The sequence below is a fragment of the Vombatus ursinus genome, unplaced genomic scaffold (assembly GCF_900497805.2).
Source record: "Vombatus ursinus unplaced genomic scaffold, bare-nosed wombat genome assembly UNPS02015175.1, whole genome shotgun sequence".
In the NCBI taxonomy this organism is placed as follows: domain Eukaryota; kingdom Metazoa; phylum Chordata; class Mammalia; order Diprotodontia; family Vombatidae; genus Vombatus; species Vombatus ursinus.
In genome coordinates, this window is record NW_020954953.1 from 23,549,741 (window position 1) to 23,572,065 (window position 22,325).

The 22,325-nt window shown below is 38.1% G+C and overlaps 1 protein-coding gene across 6 annotated transcripts in view; it reads left to right on the forward strand.

Moving 5' to 3' along the window:
- LOC114031465 (mitogen-activated protein kinase kinase kinase 4) overlaps nucleotides 1–21,927 on the forward strand; it is a 135,306-nt gene extending 113,379 nt beyond the window's left edge. For all 6 annotated transcript variants that reach the window (XM_027846537.1, XM_027846541.1, XM_027846542.1 and 3 more), the window contains 8 exons: nucleotides 5,049–5,240; nucleotides 8,379–8,449; nucleotides 10,060–10,176; nucleotides 11,093–11,252; nucleotides 15,560–15,682; nucleotides 18,512–18,618; nucleotides 20,786–20,965; nucleotides 21,362–21,927. In XM_027846537.1, coding sequence (XP_027702338.1) covers nucleotides 5,049–5,240; nucleotides 8,379–8,449; nucleotides 10,060–10,176; nucleotides 11,093–11,252; nucleotides 15,560–15,682; nucleotides 18,512–18,618; nucleotides 20,786–20,965; nucleotides 21,362–21,382 — 971 coding nt within the window. In that variant the 3' untranslated portion in view covers nucleotides 21,383–21,927. The remainder of the gene's footprint in view (nucleotides 1–5,048; nucleotides 5,241–8,378; nucleotides 8,450–10,059; nucleotides 10,177–11,092; nucleotides 11,253–15,559; nucleotides 15,683–18,511; nucleotides 18,619–20,785; nucleotides 20,966–21,361) is intronic.
- The last annotated feature ends 398 nt before the right edge of the window (nucleotides 21,928–22,325 follow it).

Genomic DNA, 22,325 nt, shown 5'->3' on the forward strand with positions numbered 1-22,325 from the left:
AAGAGATGGAATGATTGTCAAAGGATATAGTATTAGGGGATGATTTCATTGGAGTCAGTGGACCTTGAAAAAAGAATAAAACTTAGATAAGTGGAAATGCAATCAAAAAATTAAACAGGCAGCTAGGCTCAGTGGATAGAGCACTGGCCCTGGATTCAGGAGGACCCAAGTTCAAATCCAGCCTCAGACACTTCACACTTACTAGCTGTGTGACCCTGGGCAAGTCACTTAACCCTTCTGCCTAGATAAAAAAAAATTAAACATTGATTAAACATTTCACAACCTACTGTGCTATGCTAGATATTAAGGAAACAAAGATAAACAGTGATAACGGCTATCCGCATGTCACTTATAGTTGGGGTGTGGGGCACAGGGATGAGAAATATGCATAGTGTGTTGGGGCAAAGGAAAGATACAGAGGCAGCAGAGATCAGTGTTGGCTAGAGTTTTCAGGAATAAACTAAAGCTGTTACTGTAGACTGAGCAGAGATCAGGGCCTGAGCTGGCATGACAGTCCTGTTGGAGGGTCTAGAAAGTGAGCTGAGAGATGTTGTAGAGATAGAATAAACATCATGTGGGACTTAAGTGAGGAAAAACAAGAGTCAGAGGTGACTCTGAGGTTGTGAATCTGGATGGCTGAGAGGGTGGTGGTATCCATGAAAAATAAGAAGTTTTGGAGATGGTTTGTGTGGGAAGATAGGGAGTTCTACTTTGGACATGTTGAGAAACTAATGAAACATCCAGGTGGGGCTGTCTATCAGGCATTTTGTAATTACAAAATAATTGCCAAAGTATCAGAAAGATTCTAAATAGAAAATTAAGGACCATCAGGCCTTAGGGGTAAAGGAATAGCATAAGCAAAGCACAGAGACAAGAATATACCCTGCAATATGTTTGGAGGAAAATAACTAGATCTGTTGAGATGTAGTTTTTGATTTATGTAAGGTAGTAAGGAGGGTTCTCCATCCCAGTAATTAGCCATTGCAACTCTGTATTACCCTCAGTTCTTGAATCCTTTGCCCTTTGTCATATCACTCTTCTTTGGTTCCATCTCAGCCTTGGATAATTCTCACTATCTACTTCATCTGCTTTCACAAGCAGCTAAATGAAACTAGAAGTCATTCAGTACTGCTGACTTGAGTACATTACAAATTCATGTTATCTACCATCAGCTGGATCCTCACTGTAGCACAGCAGCCCTTTTATATCTCCCTAATTGATCCCATGTCTTATTCCTCCCCCACTGAAAGTATTCTAAACATTAAGCATCTCCATTCTTCCCTTCCTCCCAGTTAATAACCTTGAATCTTGTTTATTGAAAAAAAAAAATCATTTGAATGAATGAAATATTTATATTCATTCATTCATTCATTTATTTATTATCCTTACTGTGTGCCAAGCACTGTGCCAAGCCCTGGGCATACACCCATTAAAGTGAGATAGTCCCTGCTCTCAAGAAGCTCACGTTCTAATGGAGGAGACAACACTATAAAAGGTTTTATCTCAGAGTAAAATGGAACATCCCCATGGTCCTTAGGGGATGATGGCAGACCAGGCAGATAAAATGTCTTTTTTGAAATTGAACATTTCAGGGGGCAGCTAGGTGGCACAGTGGATGGAGCACCGACCCTGGATTCAGGAGGACCTGAGTTCAAATCTGGCCTCAGACACATAACACTTACTAGCTGTGTGACCCTGGGCGAGTCACTTAACCCCATTGCCTAACTAGGAAAAAAAAAAGTTGACCATTTCAACAAATAACTTTGGTGGCAAGAACTTTCTTTTCTGGGTCTTTGGTATTGGTGGCTGTAGCAACTAGAGGAGCAGTTCTAGGCTGCATCTCTACAAGGGTTGCTTGCCAAGATGATTGCTGAGGGCTTTAAGCCTGTGGCTTTGCCATTCTTAAGGTTTTTGGTTTCAGGGTCTTGGACTCTCTCCATAAGGTTCTGAAGGAAGGTGGTGGTGGTTTAACTTGCTTTAGTATATGCTGCCTCCTGTTGTTGTGTTTGTCCTTCATTTTTGAAGAGGACCATGACATCAGGGAGATGATGACATGACTTGCAATTGACTTTGATTTGAGTGAGGGAGGGCTGTGCAAGGTTACCATCCTCACTTTCTCCTCCAGAGCCATCTGGGTCCAGTGGCCAGATATTCATCAGGATGACTGGAGATGGTCCAGGATGCAATGGGAGACCCTGACCCTTTTAAGCTAAGGTCTTTTCAGGTTCTCACTTTGAGTGAGGTAATGCCCATTCAGTGAATAGGCCTCTTTAAGAAGTGAGTCAAGGGATGGCCTCTTTAATTAAAAAAAAAAAATCAAACTGGGAGGGGAAGACCCTCACGGTTGCTGGCCAAAAGAGAAAGTTACTATTTACATTCACTCTGAGCCAGGAGGACCCAAAAAATAACCATTAAGTGGTTCTTGGGCAGGGACCTATTATTGTCCAATCTATGAGCTCCAGAGTGAATTGGGCTTAAAGCTTGCTGTTTGACAAAGAAATCTAGCCAGTAAATCCCAGAGAGAAGAAAAGGGAGAGGGGACGACCAGCTGGGTCCCTATTCAGGCAGCTCAGACCACATTGGCCTTCTGTTTCTTCTGCAATTGACTTTAATTTAAGTGAGAGAGGGCTGTGCAAGGTCACCAGCCTCACTTTCTCCTCCAGAACTATCCGGAACCATTGGCCAGATAGGGAGTTACTTCCCCAAATGAGGGTTGAATTGGAGGCAGGACTGGTGGTCTGAGGGGTGCTGCCACTTCAGGGCTCCTGCGTCTGTCTGGTTGTTGCTGATGAAGAAAGTGGGCCTCTTGTCTGCGATGATTTCTCCCCTCAGTGATGGCTTGTGGATATTGGGCTGGAAGCCATTTCAAAATTCCTTGACATCACTTCCCATTTTCTCCTTTCCCCAGGTCACTGACAAAAAGGTGACTCTTCTTGCTAAGTCCTGTTTCTCCACATGTGCTCTCGATCCCATCCAGTTTCCTTCATTAGATTGCATCCTTATTCATGTCTTTAACATCTCCCTATCGAATGGTTCCTTCCCTTTTGCCTCCAGACATTCCTAAGTATCCTCTGTTCTGAACTGTACCATTCACCAGTGTACCATCCCTTGAAATTAATAAATTAATGTTCTTTATTGCTCCTTCCTTTCCTAGCCACACTCCTTCAAAAAAGTTGTCTAAATTTCCTACCTACACTTCCCCTCGCTCATACTTCAGCCTTTTGCATTATGGCTTCTAGCATCATTATTCAATTGTAACTGCTTTCTCTTCATTGCCAGATATAATGGTCTTCTCTTAATCTTTGTCCTTTTCTATCTGATTACTGCATTCGACACTTCTGACCATGTTAGTACACTTCTGAGTTTTCATGATACTCTTCTCTCTTGGTTCTCTACTTGCCTATCTATCCAATTTTCCTCCATCTTTTTTTGTTCACTCATTACCTATATCACACCCCTTAACTGTAGCTATTCCCCAAAGGTTCTGAACTAGACTTTCTTAGTAACCTCAGTTTCCATGAGTTTAACAATCATCTTTAAGCAGAGGCCATACATACATATGACCTAAGATGTCTCCTTATTAAGGTGGCTGTTATTATAGAAAACTAGTTTTTCCTTTTAAAATTCCTAGTATGTATATGATAATTCCCATTGGAAGATTTAAATGTAGTACAAGGTTTTGTCTTTCAATCACTGATTCCCTCTGAGATACATGGAATATCTTTTGGTCAGGCTCGACAATCTTATGGCTCTGTTCAGCTTCGTGGTGGAAAAGGGTCAATGCTGGGTGGCATAGAAACCTCAGACTACACAAAAAGACAACTTGCTGTACAGAGTTTAGTATTTAACTTAAAAAATAAAGCAATTTGTATATATATCTTGTTTGACTCCAGTTGTTTGCATGTTGTTTCCTTCCTTAGACTGTGAGCTCCTTTCTTTCTATTCCAACGTAATGGCACACGGAACTTTTCATAAATGCTGGTTGACTGGCTGGCATGGCTGCCAGAGTAAGCTCCTGCTCTGGCCATGTGATTCCCTTAGTGAACCAGCTTCAGTGGTTTTCATTGCCTCTAGGGTCAAGTGTAAACTTGCTTGGTTAGTTTTTAAAACCCCTCACAACAGGGCCCTGTTTGACTTCCTTCTCTTCCTATATACTCAACTATCTCATCAAACTGTCCTTCTCTCTGTTCTTCTCACAGTACACTCCATCTCATGTCTCTATACCTTGGCATTGGCTTTACGTGCCTATGATGTGTCTCCTGTCCTTTGGCTCCGAGAGTCCACACTTTCTTTTAAGGTGTAGTTCAAGCACCATCTTCTGCTTCAAGCTTTTCGTTATCTCCATTTTCAAGTGGCCTCCCTCCCAAACCACCTTCTATCAAACTGTTTTGTATAAATTTGTATTTATCCCATTTGTGTTATGCTGTATGTGTTTTTAATATGTACTTGTCTCCCCCATTAGAAGGAAAAGCTTTATCCTTAACAGGTAGGAATTTTATTATTTTGTGTACTTGTATCCACGTTGCCAAGCGCAATGCAAGACACACAGTTGGCCCCTGATAAATTCTTAAAGGCTTAATTGACAGTTGCAGTAAAATATGACATGATCTTAGCTAAGAGGTTGGGGGAAGAGCGTATAGAGGCAGGCTTGAGGAGAGACAAGGAAGTTTGGGACAGCCACTGTGGGGTATCATAGAATCAGTTAGAGAGGAGTAAAGAATCACCTTGCCGCAGTGAGTGCCTCATGTGTAATAGACTCAGTGAGCATGATTATAGGCCTTCCAGTAGTGCTGACCAGCAGTAGGATCAGTGGGTAAAGACAGTGTAGTGTTGAACTAGTTAAATCATCCTTTTAGGCTGATTACAATGCCTTTGTGTCTTTAGTCTGAACTTGCATTTCAGGTGTTGTTACAACAGCTTATATGGAATCCTATATATAAAACTCCTTTAAAATTTTTTGTTAGAAATGGACTTGCAGTGTTATACCGGTCTATCTATGTGTATATTAGGAGTCTGGAACTCTAATGGATTTGAGGTTTTCTCCCCAGATACTGCTTCTAAACAAGGACCCATAGAAGCTGTTCAGAAGTCAGTTCGATTGTTTGAAGAAAAGCGTTATCGAGAAATGAGGAGGAAGAATATCATTGGTCAAGTTTGTGACACCCCCAAATCCTATGATAATGTCATGCACGTTGGTTTACGGAAGGTGACCTTCAAATGGCAAAGAGGAAACAAAATTGGTAAGGGGGAGAAAGGAGAAGCAAATAATGTTTTGCATATTTACTTTCTAAATGTCAAAACTTACTGTTTATATTTGATCCATCTTGGTTTAACTGTGCTGATAGATGTGCCAAGTATTTTTTTTTAGATCCGTTCCCCACTGTAATTACTAGAATAAAAGATCCATTCTCTTATCTATGCAAATCCACCACCCTCTATAGCCAAATAGTTGGGGTTGTTCCTCCCATTCATCTTTATTTGGAAAATAATGATTGAGCCTTGTAAAATATTCTTTAAAAATAATGAACAGGAAAGCTTAGAAACAAATATTTAATATAGATAATGAGTTGACTAGTTTTAATCGAAAATTCTTCTCCTTTATGGTATCTCAGAAGAGAGTAAATGCTATTATTTACCAAGAGATTAGTGCTGTGTACCATGTATGTATTTCAATGAGAATAGATAAAAGACTAGATATAATTGAGGAACGAATGAAGTAAAATCTTCCTAATTGCCATAATTAAATTATTTCCAAGTGGTTTATACAGGTGTTTGAACTTGTTATTCCAAAGCAATATGTGATGTTATATACGGAGAAGTTTCATGCTTGCATTTTGTTTTTATTTTTGTGTAAAGTAGAACCTTAATTTTATTTTAGATTTTTAATTTCACAGAAATTAAATTACTGTGTGTTTTCCAGAACTCTCCAATGTTCCTAGTTATATCTAAATGAAAGGAAAGTCTTCATGTTGGTTGTGGGGGGAAGGAGTGAGTATGGGCAGGGAGTAGGTTGTTAAGAAGCAACTAGTGGTTCTTTGTCTCTTTCTAGAGTTGTTTTTGTATTGAAATAAGAAATATTAATAGTTGCACATAAAGTACAGTTATCACTTCCACATCTATGGGGGTTAGGAGCATGGTGCCCCCCACTATCTGGAAAATCTGCATAAAATTTTTTGGTCCTCCCTTCGTACTAGAGAAGTCTGAATTTTTTCTTTTTCTTTTATGGGGTGTTTACAATATCTTATTGTAAAATTTGGGTTAAGTATTTGGTCATAGGTCAGGGTTAAGTAAAATACTATACATGTTTTGTGCATTTCTGAATTTCTCAACTTTTTCTTTGTAATCTGTTGGTCTTCACGTGTTGTCTGCAGCTTCCATAAAACTCCCCAAAATTTCCCGTTTAATTAATCCCAACTGCGATATATCAAAACTGTAATGGGGAAAGAGTAATCGTATATGATAAATTCATGTAGTTCCATTCCAGAATTGCCTTGCTCATCTCTTTCTCCCTCTGAACTTCCTTCTTTTCTCTTCTATGCATTTTTTAAATGGTTCATTGACACTGTTTTCTTCCTCTTTTTTTTTTTGTCATCTCCCTCCCCAATAAAAGAAATAAAAATACCCTTCTTTGTATCAAACGATCACATTTGAACAAAACAAATCCATGCATTCGTGCCCCAAAATGTATGCTTTACTCTAAACCTTGTCAGGAAGTATGGTGCATGCTTCTCCATTATCTGGTAGCTGGCCATTGCATTGATCAAAGTTGTTAAGTCTTTGTTTTTCTTTTTAGTGTTGTAATCATAGTATAAATTGTTCATTTGGTTCTATGCAAATTACTCTGTATCAGTTCATACAGAATATGAAAATCTGTCTGGAGAACATCTTGCTCTCCTGTAAAAACCCATTCCTTTTTCTCCCTGGATGCCACATATCTCCTACATACCTCTTTGTTTCTCATATTTAAATTATTCCCTTCCCAGGTTTCCAAGGTTTCCCTGAAACCTTATCATTTCCTATGTATAAAACAATAATATTTTATTTTCAGCCTTTCTTCAAATGATGGTCTCCTCCTTAAGTTTCCCATTCTTTTCTACAGTACGGGCACCTTTTGCTACTATGAATATTTTTACATAATGAGTCCTTTTAGATTCTCAGATCTCTTCAGTATAGGCCTAGTAGTGGTATTACTAAGTCTGAGTTTACATAATTAAGTGAGTTTGTGAGCTCCTTCCAGGTCACCTTCCAGAATGACTGGACTAGTTCACAGCTCCACCAATAATGCATTGCGTTGCTTTTCTCAAGGTCCTCCAGAATTTCTCATTTTCCTTTTTTCTAATAGTTTTAATTTGTATTTCGTTTATTGCTTGTAATTTCATATGGTTGTTGATAGTTTGCTTTGAGAACTGCTTGTTCATATTCTTTCAACATATTTCTCTGAAAAACACGGGCCATTTCCTAAGAGGTCAAAGTTTTTTCTTTCAAGTTAAACTGTATTCCTTCTATTTGCATTGATTTTGTTTACCCAAAAGCTTTGCAGTTTTATGTAATGAAAATTGTCTGAGCCTCTGTATCCCTTGTTTGGTTAAGAAGCCTTTATCTATCTGTAGTGTTCTCTTCTCATTTGTCCTTAGACATTGAAATCTAATTATGTGATACTGAATTATGAAACTGTAAAACTTACCTAAATTTAGAAATCTTTCTAATTTTATGTCCTATATGGCATTTTTCTTCTAAAACATTTGCAAGTAATAGCAGGCATATGTTAAAGAATAATAGAAAGCATGTCAGTGATCAGTGCATTTCATTGAGCCATATGAATAAATGCAGAAGTTCAGTCATAGAGTTTGACTGTCACACATTCCTTTTCATTCATGGGAGATGAAGGGGCTTATCTACAAGGTTTCTGACTGGGTAACATTATGAAAGAAATGTAAATGATAACAGAAATAGATACAACAGAGCTATAACTATGTAATTATAAATGTTAAAGCATCATAGTAAGTTTAAATATCTTGACATTAAAATTCTCTAGAGAATGTTGTCTTTTACCTTTTGGCCAGCCAACAGGCCATTTTGAAAATAACAATATGTTTCATCTCAAATGAAAGTGGTGATGACAGTGTTGACTGATACTGGTTTACTGGAGAATTCTGTGATGACCTTATGATAATTTTCTGAAGTTATTTTGCCTTCACCTGTGTCCTGGCTCCTAATTCTTGACTCTACCATTGACAGACTAGGTACCACTGGGATCATTTCACCTTTCTGAGTTTTATTGTCCCAATCTCTAAAATAAAAGGGTTGAACTATATAGTCCCTTCCTGCTCACCTCTATAAAAATATAAGAAATTACTTTTTTTTCCTTTTATTTATAGGAGAAGGCCAGTATGGAAAAGTCTATACTTGTATCAGCGTTGATACTGGTGAATTGATGGCAATGAAGGAAGTGAGTATTCCATCTTCCCTGGCAGGGTTTATACATTGGGGTAGGATTAATGCCTTAAGTTTTTTTGGTTAGAAATTTTATAAAGAACCACTTTTGGTGTTTTCTGAGATACTCAAAGAAAATTGCATAAACTTGTTCTTCTTTTACCAATTTAAAATCAAAGATTTTTTTAAAAAAATAGAACACTGATAGAGTGATACACATTCACGTCCCCCTTCTGGGCTTCAGTTTTCTCATCTGTAAAATGAAAGGGTTGGCATTGATGCTTCTGTATGGTCTTTTAGACTTCTAATTTCAATAATCCTGTGTTAAAAATTTAAGGGGACTCTTAATGTAATAAGAAGTCATGTTCATTGCTGTGTATTTGTCAACATAAATGTATATGTCTATGTAAAAAAATACATTAAAGGCAGTTCTCACATTATCTTTCTTTATTGCTGAAATAATGTGATTTAGGCTCCTTAAGACTTACAGAAACGCAATTTTAGGATAAAAAACAAATCTAAGAAACAACTATTCCAAAGAAATTTAGATGGAAAATCTATTAAAAGAAGAAAAGGGGAGCTATTGCTTATGTTGACATTTTAAAATTTAGGAAATCAGGGAAAATGTTTCAAGAGAAGAATTGAATTTCTACTTTTGCTGTGAATTTTTCCTTATTGCCAAGTTACTGTCAATGTTTGATAGAATCTTTAACAAGAAGACCTACTGCCTCATTACCATTTCCTGGGTTTTGGACTGTTCTCTTTTATCTCTTCTAGTCTAGGCTATTAGCCTATCAATTTTGACAATAGTGTACTAATAGTCTCCTTTTTGATTATTCCTCATCTTGTCATTTCTACATATTGCTCTTGACTAAATCTTCCACGTACTTTCCTTTATTCATGGCATAACCTTGCTCACAACTTTTAGTGATTCTGAGCTGCCTTCAGAATAAAGCCCAGTCTCCTTAGCCTGATGCTCACCTGTTGCTCCAAGCTTTTTTCCTTCTCTTCCACTATATAAATTATACTCTAGCTCCCTCATGGAGTATCCTGTATACTACCCACATTTCTGCTTCCCTGCCGTTCCCTGTCTTTCCCACTCATCTCAATCCTACCTGCCTTAGAAACTCTTGCTTATGTTCAGATTCAGTTAATCTCTTCCCCATGAATCCTTCTGTCATTATACCAATCCATAATAAATAGATTCCATAAACTGGCACCTAGCATCTGGCACCTAGCATCATGTGCTAGCCAGTATTGTTTTCTTTTTATAAGTACATCCTGTCTTCTCAATTAAATTATAAGCATCTTAAGGGCAAAAACCATGTCCTAAAGATGTACCTCTGGTACCCTGTGTGCTTAATAAATATTAATGGTCTACCAGAAAGTATTTTACTGAATACTAAAAAGTAGATGTTAATATGCTTGTAATAGAAACATCCATATTTGGAATTTAGTTGTGGCTTTAAAAAATCCACAATCCGCTGATGCATATTATGCTGCTTTTTTTTTCTTTTCAGTGATACCAGAATGTGCCAACAGATGGCTTTGCAACCCTATTATTTCACGTTACAGCTTTCTAGTTTGTCATGGTAGCAACAGTAATCAACATTTTCAATTTTGCAGATTCGATTTCAGCCAAATGACCACAAAACTATCAAAGAGACTGCAGATGAATTGAAAATATTCGAAGGCATTAAACACCCCAATCTGGTTCGGTATTTTGGCGTGGAACTTCATAGAGTAAGCCAACATTAATCAGACCCACAATTGTGAGTGAGGAATCAGTAAGGGTACAGATGGAGCCCTGTTCTACATCGCAGGTCTTCTCATTTCAGAGCACAGTAACTTTGCCTAATTATAAGGAAATCTCCATGAGTTACATCATTTCTGCCTTCTCTCTGAAACTAGAGGAATTCTTCCTAAAATGTAAGTTGTAGATTGTAGTCATTAACCCGACATTAGAAAGCACTGAAACCCATCCTGCCAGTCAGAAGATTCATCTAAGTATCCTTTTTCCCAAGAACTTACTTTGTTTTTTGGTTTTTTTCCCCCCTGAACCAGTGACCATTAAGTGTCTTTGACTTGGTTAAACTTTTCTTCTACTTAAAATTAAACATTTGTGAAGTGAGAGAAGACGTAAAATATACTTTTAAAATTACCAAAGAAACTTCTTCCCCTTGAGAGTTAGATGCAAAGACATTGAGGAAAAGAGCCCAACTGCTAGGGTACCTCATTTCAGCATGAACTTTGGGGGAAGTTGGATTTAGCTCCTTTTTATATTTTCCTAACTAATTTTCAAATTGGAAAAGGATGTGTTTCAGTACTTAATAATATATCCTATGGGAAGTCCTGCTGGTCCCTGTCTGAGATTATAAAGCAGTCTGAATTTGGGAGGATTGCAGAGATTTATTATATGTCTTTTGTAGGAAGTGGTGTTACCCAAATCGCTGTATAGTTCCAGACAGAGACAGGCAGGAGAAGTCCTTATAGAAGAGTTAGCAATAAGCATTTTAAAAATATGCAGAAAGTAAGATTAGTATGACACCATTAGAAAGGAGATTTGCTTAGGACTTGTTTTTAAGTTGCCCAGAGTGAACATTTGTACTTACTTCACATTTGAAGAAGATAATAGTGTTGAACTTGGTTTCCACCCCAGGAAGAAATGTACATTTTCATGGAATACTGTGATGAGGGCACCCTGGAAGAAGTGTCAAGGCTGGGCCTTCAAGAACATGTTATTCGGCTGTACTCAAAGCAGATCACCATTGCTATTAATGTACTGCATGAGCATGGCATAGTTCATCGTGACATCAAAGGTAAGCTCTAACTAGAAAGGAGAGGGAGAAAGAGAAGGAATTGACACTTTGTCATAAGGATGTGACCCTATTCTTTAGCTCCTGGTAGTCAGTTTGTAGAATTCAAATCCATCGTGGACCAGGCTATATGCTTTGCCATAATTCCATGACGCAGAGATCTTGGAAATCAAGACTTGTATCTTTTTCCGCTTTATTTGGATCTAGAAGCCTTAAGGTATGTCAAGTATTTGTTCCAGTATTTTAGAGAAAGCCAAGCTAAAATCCAGCCTTCTCACCACACTTCTGGGGGCTGTTCTGCACTAGAAACAATGTCTCTGTTTTCCTTGGTCTTGTTACAACCTTCTGGTTAGCACTGGCCACCAAGAGGATAGCAGGTTTGTAAAAGGTCTGGGTTGGGTCATCCTGAGTTGACGAGCATATTACCAGATTTTAGCTGACCATATTATAGTCATATACCATTCTGGACATTCATTGAATCGTCTTTTGCAAAGCCATCACAGTGCCTAATTCCACAACTTTCAGTTACACAAATAAATGATAGTACCATGTCTTACACAGATACTACATCTAGTTCCAGGACTGGCTTAACCAGTTGGACCTATGTGTCATCCTCCAGTGTTGTATGTCAGGCTGAAGCGTAAGGCATTGAGCAGTGTTAGAACACTGGTGCTAAAGCTGTTTTGTTACTATTGCTTGATTGTCCTGAGCACATGCAGGTGGGTGTATTTGCAGATATAATTCTGTATGCATACATCTCCAAAACCTCTTTATCCAGCTCTGTAAATATTGATTTACAGAATCACAGGTAAGGGGGCCTCACAGTGGATCTAGCCCAAGCTCGATCTGAACAGGAATCTCCTAGAGGAGCACCCACCTCCCAAAGCCCCTTTCCTGAAGTTCCACGTAAGAACAGTTCTGTTTGTGAAGGCTTTCCTGACGTTTAGCTGAAATCTGCCTCTCTACCTGCTTTTAGTTCTGCCCTCGGGAGCCAGGAGGAATGAATGAATGAATGAATGAATGAATGAACAGCCCTTGAAACACTTGGAAAATAGCACCTATGTTCCTTCTGATTCTTCAGCTTTCTAGACTGAGTTGACTCCCTCACAGTTACCTTCACCAGCCCTTAAATCATCTTACAGTGACCTGGTAGTGAACGGCCTGTGTACACTGTAACTAGTTAGTGGTCTTCCTAAAATTTGTTATCCCAAACTGGAAACACTATCACAGATATCTGACCAAGGCAGAGAACAGGGGGACTTCCATTGTGGACACTACCTCTTTGATTGCAACTACACCAGTCTTTTTTGACTGCCATGTTAGATGTGACTTTTAGTCACCTAATTTTTCACACAAACTTTCATCTGGACAAGTAGACATATAGTTGATTTCATGTTATTAAAGTTTTTTGTTTAATCTGTCACGTAAAGATATCCCTCCTATCTTTGAGTCATCTGTAAATTTTATAAATATCCTTCTTCATCTTCACATAAATCATTGGTGATAATGTTGAATAGCACAAGAGTCAAAGAAATCCCTTGGACATTAGTACCATTCAGACTATCATCAGTCATTATATCTTAGGTTATATCATTCAGCCATTTCTAAATTCACAACTCTTTTGTGGTTCGCATCTCTACTTCTTGTTCACAAGGGAACGAAACAGACTGTCTGAGAAGCCTTCCTGCTGGAATCCAGGTACACTACACCTTAAGTATTTCCTTGATCTGCTACTATAAATAACTCTTATTATAAAATCATCTATCATAATTGTTCTTGATGACCCCAGTGCTAGCCTTTTGTGATCACCACTTTTGGAAAATGTTCAAAAAACATCCTTTTAATAAAGTTAATTTTGTTAGAATTTCGTGAGAGATTCAAATCCGTTTCGTCATCCAAAAATTGGAAGACTGTAGAAAGCATTTTTGGTTTTGAAAATCTCAGCACTATGAGCTGCCTTCCAGGCCAGCTACCCCACTCCCCTAGCCCCCTCTTCATTGTCCTTGGTTTCTTTGTTCAGAGATCACTGACCCTGGCACAGGGCTCAGCCATCATCTTCTTCACTGCTCCTGGGATGTTTGTCCCTGTTGTCTTGATCTCATTTCAGGACAAGGCTTCTCTTAGCACATATATTTGGGTTTTTAATTCCCTTTATTTTCCTTCCCCTATGAAGATTATTCTCCTTTACAGCAAAAATAGAATATAAGAATCTTAAGAACCTGCTTCCTCTCCGTCTGTTAGCGTTCACTTGACATAGCTTTTCTTTGATCTTCCTCATGCTTCTGATAGAGTAATTGTAGAACTGTGTCACTCTTGTTTTCATCAATTACATATACTTCTATTGCCTGTACAGATTTTTAATTTTTTATTCTATCCTTAATAAATACCCCTTGCCCTACAGAAATGAACATTTCCATCTTTAAAATGGAACAGAGGATTATATGTGTAACCACAAATCTCTCTTATACAGAGCTTGCTTTTTAAAAGTATATAATAATTTAACATGTTACTTTGAAAGCTGTCTTGTTTATTTGTATTTCCTTCTCATACCTTCTGTGCATCTTTTTAAAATGCCTCAGTAACTCTCTTCTTTTTGGTGGAGGACAACGCTGTCACTAGAGTTCATCTCTCTCCCTCAAAGCCCCACCCCCGCCAATTCATATAACAAGTACTCATAATTAAACAAAAACAAATCCACCTATTTGCCATGTGCAAAAATGAAGGTGGTATTCTGGATCTTTAGGCTCTCACCTTTCTGTCAAGTGGTAGGTAGCATGCTTCCTGAATCCTCTGGAGTTAAGGTCAGTCATGGAAAGACTTAATAAGAACTCTAGTCAATGCAAAATTGATTTGTTTGTTTTTTTCTGTACAATGTTGTTACAATTAAGTCTTCCACTGTTGCTCAGTTGATGGGCATGCTCTTAATTTTTAGTTCTTTGCCACAACAAAAAGCACAATACTATTTTATGTATGGGTTCTTTTCCTCTTTGTTTGATCTCTTTGGGAGTATAGGCATAGTATTGTTATCATTAGATTAAAGAGTGTGCATATGTTAGTAAGTTTGGTGGTAAAATTCCAAACTTTTCCAGATTTGATTAATTGACAACTCCATCAGAAGTACATTAATGTGCTTATCCTCCCATGCTTCAACAATTATTTTCTTTTTTTTTTGAAATCAGATTACTTAATCTTATATCCTGTTAATTGTTTTCTTTTAATGCATGAGAATCTCTTTCCCACTGTGTTCAGGGTCCAATGCTCATCTGAAGAGGCCTAGTCCCAGTTTGCTATGCAAATGGCATGCATTGCTTAATGTATTGATGTGATCAAAAGCCTGTACCTTTGTTTCCTCAGTTATTTCAGATTTCACCTGTCATGAATACCCATTATTTGACTGTAAACTCTTTGAGGACAGGGACTACCTTTGTGTCCCCAGTGTTTAGCAAGGTCCCTGGAACATAATAAGTTAATAAGTGTTTACTGACTGACTGATTAAAGTATAAATTTAATCAGTGTAGTACAGCCTTAGTTTTTAGAAAGTGGATAATGGAACTTAACATGATGGAATGATAGCATTAAAAGCTGGTATGTCTCATATTGAGAAAAACATGTGATCTTCTGATAAGAAAAACAAGAACTGATTAGTTATTGACCCCATCTTCTATGTAGAAAATGTCCATCAATAAGCATGTATTAAGTACTTGTTATGTGTCATGCTGGGGATACAAAGAAAAAGCAAAAACAATCCCTGCCTTCAAAGAGCTTACATTCTAACGAGTACATAAAGATATACATGGAGTGGATGAAAGGTACGTATTACATATTTATTACTTGTAAAAGGACTAGAACTTTTATCATGCTCTTTTTTTCAGTCATATTCTGAAGTCCATCGGTAGCCTCCTCTCCAGTTCTGACAACTGCCACCATCTGTGTAGCTTCTATAAATTATGTAGCAGTGTCATTGGCACAAATGGCTTTGGGCAGAGTCAAAACATTTGCATCTCTATAGTGAGGGTCTCACTTTTCTAAGATTATGCAAGGCTACTGAAGTAGCCTCTAGAATATTTTGATAATCATGACATGACATGTCTTTACCTTTAACAGTGGTGTGGTCTTTTATATACTGGTTATAGATTGTATGGTAGACAGTCTCTGCTGCCTCACAGAGGTATATAAATGAAACTCCTTGGGTGCTAGGGTCGTTGGTGGTTGCTTATGAAATCTTGAACTGGCCAATAATTCTACATGGTGTAAGTAAGCAATCTAAATTAGTAGTAGTAGTAATGCAACTACTATCGGTTCTTTTTCAGGAGCCAATATCTTCCTTACCTCATCTGGACTAATTAAGCTGGGGGATTTTGGATGCTCAGTCAAGTTAAAAAACAATGCACAAACCATGCCTGGAGAAGTGAACAGTACCCTAGGGACTGCAGGTAAGTAAACATGGTCATCAAGTCACATACTCTTAGGGGGACCTTAGCAGTCATCTCATCCAATCTCTCCCTGAAACTTGTATTCCCTTTACAACATCCCTGACAAGTGGTCCTATAGCCTCTGCTTAAACAACCCCCAGTGACAGGAAACCCTCTATCTTCTAAAGCAGCCTATTGTATTTCTGAACAGCTCTGATTGTTAGGACATTCTTCCTTATGTTGAACAAAAATCTGCCTCCTGGTTCTAGCTGTACCTTGTAGGACCAAACAAAAGGAACTCTCCTCTTCCACAAAAATAATCCTTTCTCTTTGAAAATATCATGGTTGCCCTCCTCAGTGTTCTCTTCCCTCAGTCTAAAAAAATGCTGTTTCTTTTCATCCACACTTCTATGGCATGGTTTCCATTCTTTTCACACTTTTTTTATCAGTTGCCACTAGATACGCTCCCGCCCTTCTAAAATGTGATATTCCAAACTCAACACAATGTTCCTTGTTTGGCCTGACCAGGAGAGTTCAGTGGGGACCATTGCCTTCTATATTCTCAGTACCGCATGTAATTAGTTCAGCGTATGCCCTGGTTCGCTTCCCTGGCTACTCTGTTACCCTGCTCATTCGTGGAGGGCTTCATTCCCCTACTAAAGTCTCCAGGTCTTTCACAGGTTGCCACAACTCTGAAGTTATTACTTTGTAGGATTTTACGTTTACCCTTCTCAGTTTCATTTTATGGGATTCAGCCGATCATTCTCACTTGTCCAGAGCTTTGGAAATCCTAGTTCTGTTCTCTTTTGTGATATCTTCTTCTGTTTCATATCCTCAGCAGATTTGGTGTTCAGGTCTTTGATTTAAAAAAAAAAAAGCCACTGAGCCTCCTTCATGTTTCAACACTCTTTGAATCTGGACATTCAGTCAGTTCCAAATATACCTAAATGTTAATGAGTCTTCATTTTTTCACTTAGTCTAGAAAGATATCACAAGAGACTTTTGTCAGATACCTTGTTAAAATCCAAGTACAGTGTCTGTAGCATTTCCTTGATTTGCTATTCCAGGAAGCCTGTTGGTTGAAATTAATGACCTGATATGATTTGGCCTTAATGAATCTATACCACTTCTTAATGATCACTGCTTTCCTAATTGCTCACTAACTATTCCTTCTAAAATTCAGCTTGGGAATATACACAACTATATGTAAATCTGCCTCCTTCCTCTTTTGGAAACAGATGATATTTGTCTTTAATCTTGTAGCATCTCTTCTATTTGCCACAAGTCTTCAAAAATAATAACAGTCCACTAAGTTCTGTACCTTTGGAAATAATTCTTCTGAGTTATGTGATTTTTAACACATGAAAGGCAGCTTAGCCCCCTCACTTATCTGGGTTTTCAGTTCACTCTTGACCATTTCTCTGCCTCACCTTCCAAGCTGTAGATCATTCTCCTTCGTAGAGAAAACAAAATAAAAACAAAGTACTTTTGTCCTCTCTGAACATCTCTTTGCATAGCACCATCTCCTCTGAGCATTAAGAGGCCATTTTTGTTAGCATCATTTTTTTTTTATAAGTCTCATTTCATTTCAGGCTTTAGCCTTCCTGAAACTCTTTTAATGTGACCATGCCACTCTTTTGCTGCATTTGTCTTCAGTTGCTCCTGACATTCCTTTCACAAATTTTTACATATTTTTAAATTGTTTTCCTGCGTTGCTGTCACACTCTTAGATATGTCGCTTTAAAATCTAAACTCATTGTTGCTTCATGTACCTTTCTTTTCCTTCATCATTACAGTTGTTGTGTCAGAATTTCTTGAAAGCACCCAGTCTCTCTTTGATCAGCTTCCAGGAGATTAGAATATTAGGCCCACCTTTTTTGTTAGCTTGTTAAAATCGTCTTTTAAGTTTCAGGGTACATGCCTACAAGCATGCCCTGATTTCTCTATCATGAATTGTGAGTTGTTATGATCATTTTATTCCAAGATTCCTATCACTTCCACTTTACCAGGGGACGTCTTTCTGTCCCGTCTCACACTTAGTATGGGGAAGAGGCAACAGAACCAGTTTCTGTCCTAAGCTGAGTCACTTGGGCACAAACAAGTGGAAGCAAAAACAACAAAACCCAACGACTTAACAATACTTATACTTTAATAGGAACAATTCCTTTTAAACATTCCATTAAAAATTTTTTTCATGTTTAAATTATGATTTAATTTTTGAAAAATGAAAACTGTAATTATAAATGTATATTTTAACCATTTATAGAAATAGCATAGCATAGAGAGCTGGCCTTGAAGCCAGGAAGACTTGCTTTCTCTGCATCTGAGATACACTGAATGTGTGATCTCAGGTAAGTTATTACCGTCTCAGTGTTCCCAGTGACTCTCTAAGACTCTATGTTTCAGAGAAAATCCTTACCTGCCTCGGTAGAGGTGAAATCACAAGGCCGGTTCCTATTCTCTTTACTTACTGCATCCTGTCTTCAATCAGTGTAGTCAAAATAATGATTTAGCCCTACTGTGTGCACAGAGACAAAAGCAATCCCTGCTAACAAATGAACTTATGCATATCTTAACTTTCAAATTTTCATTCATAGCCCTAATCTCCATTACTTTTTTCATATTTTGCTTATTATACAGATATTTAAGAGTATTTTTCTTATCTGTGAATAACAGATCTAAGTATAAAGATATCTATTTCAAAGCGAGGCACGTTGGCCTGGTAGAGAAGGGCCTGAAAGTCATGAAGGATCCACCTCTGCTGGACTGTGCTATCTATCCAGTCATGGCTAAACTGTGATCTCCTTTGAGCTTTCTATACATTCAGATTGTGTGTACATTGTTTTAAAGCATACATGGCACCTGAAGTCATTACTCGAGCAAAAGGAGAAGGACATGGGCGTGCTGCGGACATCTGGAGTTTGGGTTGTGTGGTGATAGAAATGGTTACTGGTAAGGTAAGCATTGTGCACATACTTAGTCATTGAGGAAAAAATTTCAGTGACCAGTTTAATTATCATATTTATTATTCATTAAGTCCCATTTTCTGCTAGATGTAAACATGATTAAGCCTCCTTAATAGGTATCATTGTCTTGACTCAAGTAAAAGAGAAAAGATTGAGTGTGTCCATAATTTAAATAGAAAAATGTTTGCTCATTTAATCTCCCACACACCTAAAACTGATATAAATAAGTTTGATGGCTCATTTTTGATAGCTTACACATATAGTACCACGTTTCCTTTGGATAAAGGGAAGTTGATTTTGCTTTTTGTCACTTCCTTTTTTGGGTTCTAGTTTTGTCAGGCATCACAGGGCATCAAGTATAGCAAAATTAAGTTAAGTGGCTTCTAAGGAAATAGTTTGATAGTGTGATTTATCAAGCACTTATTGCTACTACATGCCAGGAACTGTACTGGGATAAAAACAAAACTAGTCCTTGCCTCTCAAACATGCATGTGTAGAGAAAGCAGATGCAAGGTAGCCTTGGATGGAGTAGAGGACCAGCTTATTCTGGTCATGCACAAGGTGGTGCTTCCTCTGAACCTTGAAGGAAACCAGGGATTCTGGGCTTGAGGGAAGGAGAGGAAGTATAGTGTGAGGAGCAGCAAAATGGTTAATAGGGCAGATCATAGATTCTGTGGAATAGAGTAATGAGTAGTAAAGTTGGAAAGGGTAGGCTGAGATCAAATGGTGAACAGGTAAATGCCAAACAGAGGAGTAAATTGAGACAATTAGAGGCTATAAAATACTCATATTTATCTTCTTTATGATTACTGGGTATTTTATAGGGATAAACGTTATTTATATAAGGGATACAAGGTTAATTCAGGTGTTTGAGGCTCCCCTCTGCTTCCATATCTGTCATGGTGGCAGCCTCCAGAGAGGTGTGGTGACTCTCACTGTGGTGTGAATCCCATCAAGCCTGTGGAGCACCAGAAGAAGTTTTAAGTCCCAATACCCCAGACCAATCAAGTACTAAGAATGGCCTTCTTGCACCTTTGAAAAGAAAACAGCCCTGCCTCCTTTTAAATCAGATGCTTCTCATTCTACAAGCCATTAGACACCTGGAAGCAATGGACTCCCCAGCCAAAAAGCTCTGGTAAAGGTTCTCTTTTTCCATGGGCGAGTCCCTTAACTTTTCTGTGCCTCCTATTTTCCTTGTCTTAAAATAAAAATGTCCACACTACCTACTTCAGAATTGAATTGTGATGTCAGTAACAAGCACTCGTGTCTTTATCAACTTGTTAATTTTGAGTATTAGCTCACACACCAAGCTGCATCACTTATGTCGTAGCTACATATGTGATCTTATCATGATACCTGGGATGCTGTTGGAAATGTCCATTTGTTAACATTTTTATCAGACAATAAATACCTTTCACCCATGCCCCCTTCTTTCTTGTGATAACTGTCATCACCTTAGCACAAGCTTTGTGACCCTGGGCAAGTCACTTAGCCCCACTGCCCAGCCACAAAAAAAAAAAATAATAATAATAATAATTGCACCTACCTTCCAGAATTGTTGTGAGAATCAAATGAAATAATAATAGTAAATCACTCAGCACAGTGCCTAGCATGTAGTAAGCCCTATATAAATGTTAGCTATTATGATTATTACTGAAGAATTGCATATTGTTGTTAAAATTGGTGTTAAATTTAATTTTTTAGGAACCAAATGTATAGGGACTTGAAGGGAAAACTGTCATCCCTCACCTTACTGTCTGTGTTTCACCTAAAGTTTGAAACAGTTGCTAACTTGGTCTTTTTTCTAGTTGCCAAATAATCTTTTACAATTATAATGAAAAATATGCTTTCAATGGCCAGTATCATGAATAATAAGGTTTACATTAATAGTATTTGGGGGGGTGATTTGTTTAAAAAATCCCAGTAGCAAGATAAGCAGCCTTATAAGAGAACAGTGTGATTTTATATATTACTAATTATTTTTCCATTTATTTCTTCATATATTGTTGCCTAAGTAGAATAATAGGAAATCCTATAGTAAAAGCCACTGACGTGATTAATGTAGGAACTTGGTGTAACTAATCAAATGGCCTAAAAAATACACCTGGACATTTTGGGTGAGAAGGTTGCCTAAAAGTGGAATCTTATCTTTTTGTAGAGGCCTTGGCATGAGTACGAGCACAACTTTCAGATCATGTATAAGGTTGGAATGGGACATAAGCCTCCCATCCCTGAAAGGATAAGCCCTGAAGGAAAAGATTTCCTTTCACATTGCCTTGAAAGTGATCCAAAGATGAGATGGACAGCTAGCCAGCTCCTCGACCATTCGTTTGTCAAGGTTTGACTGATTGTTGTGGTGCTTTGGGAGAAGGAGGGGCATAAACATACCTCAGCTTTATCACATAAGCAGTAATATTATTTATTGCCATTAAGCCAAAACACTTAAAAAAGTGAGCTCAAAAGTCATCAATCCACATTAGTCTCATGTACTTGAGTGATTGTATTCAGGTTTGAATTTCATTTGGCAGCAAGGATACTAAAATCAAGACGAATGGCCAAAGATTTTATTTTCCTTTGTTGGAAAATATAGGTAATTTCTAGTGACCTGAGATTCTAAAAACACATAATTACTGTTGCCAGTGATACTTTGTGATACTGACTTTTCTGCAAGAACTAGTGATGTTCCTTCCCCAGGTGTCTCCTCTTCAGTCCTCCTCTCTCCCTCCCTCTTCAGGTTTGCACAGATGAAGAATGAAGCTATTCAGCATGTGACCTGGTAGCGTGTGTACTCAGACAGATTCTCTTAATCACTACTGTATGTAATATTTACATGAAGACTGTTGAGAAACATGACGAACGTTTTTAACCTACCACGACTGAAGACTGCACAGGTGACGAGCGTCACTCCTCCTGCTGCTCTCGTCTGTTTTACGTGGCACGTGATGCTCGTGTGCGACTGTGTCTGCAGAGTGTGAAAGTCAGAGTGCCGTTACTACTGTACATGGACCATTGCCTTCTTTGTCTGCTCCGTCCCTCACGTGATGGAGGACTGTCATATTAATACGTAGTATTTTTGACCTTTCTAAGCTCGAAAAAAGTTGTTGTGTTATCAGGCGTGCTGGGCCTTGTTTTTTAATATCCTGTTTGAGTGCACTGACTGTGAACCTTTATCCTATTTGAGGGGGGTTGGGGGGGACTGGCTTCAGATTTGTTATGCAAGAGCTAATTAATGAAAAAGGTTTTTTTGTTTTTGTTTTTTGTTTTTGTTTTTTTCTCTCAATAAATTGTTTATTTTAGGAAGTTTTGCTTGGGCTGTTCTTTTCTATTTTTTTATGCCAGTATTTTTTACTCAAGTATTCACCAAGCAAGGGGATATACTTGAAAAGGAGCTAAAGGATCATTAAAGTAGAGCTTTGGGGGCCAGGGGTTATTATTGCTTTAAGAGTTATTTGAATAAAAATTTAAAGGAAAAAAATTTGAAGATATTATGTGGCTGACTTGTACATGATTTCACAAATTTTCCAGAAAGATAGGGGCACTCACCTAACCAGTGCCACTTGACCACCTCTCCAGGTCTCTTTTACCCTTCTGGTACCATCACTAGAAAGACTGGAGTGACCTGACCACAGGATCTCACGTTGAAGAAGCCATCTCGGCCAACACATCCCTGAATCTCTTCCACTCCAGCCTCTGCTTGA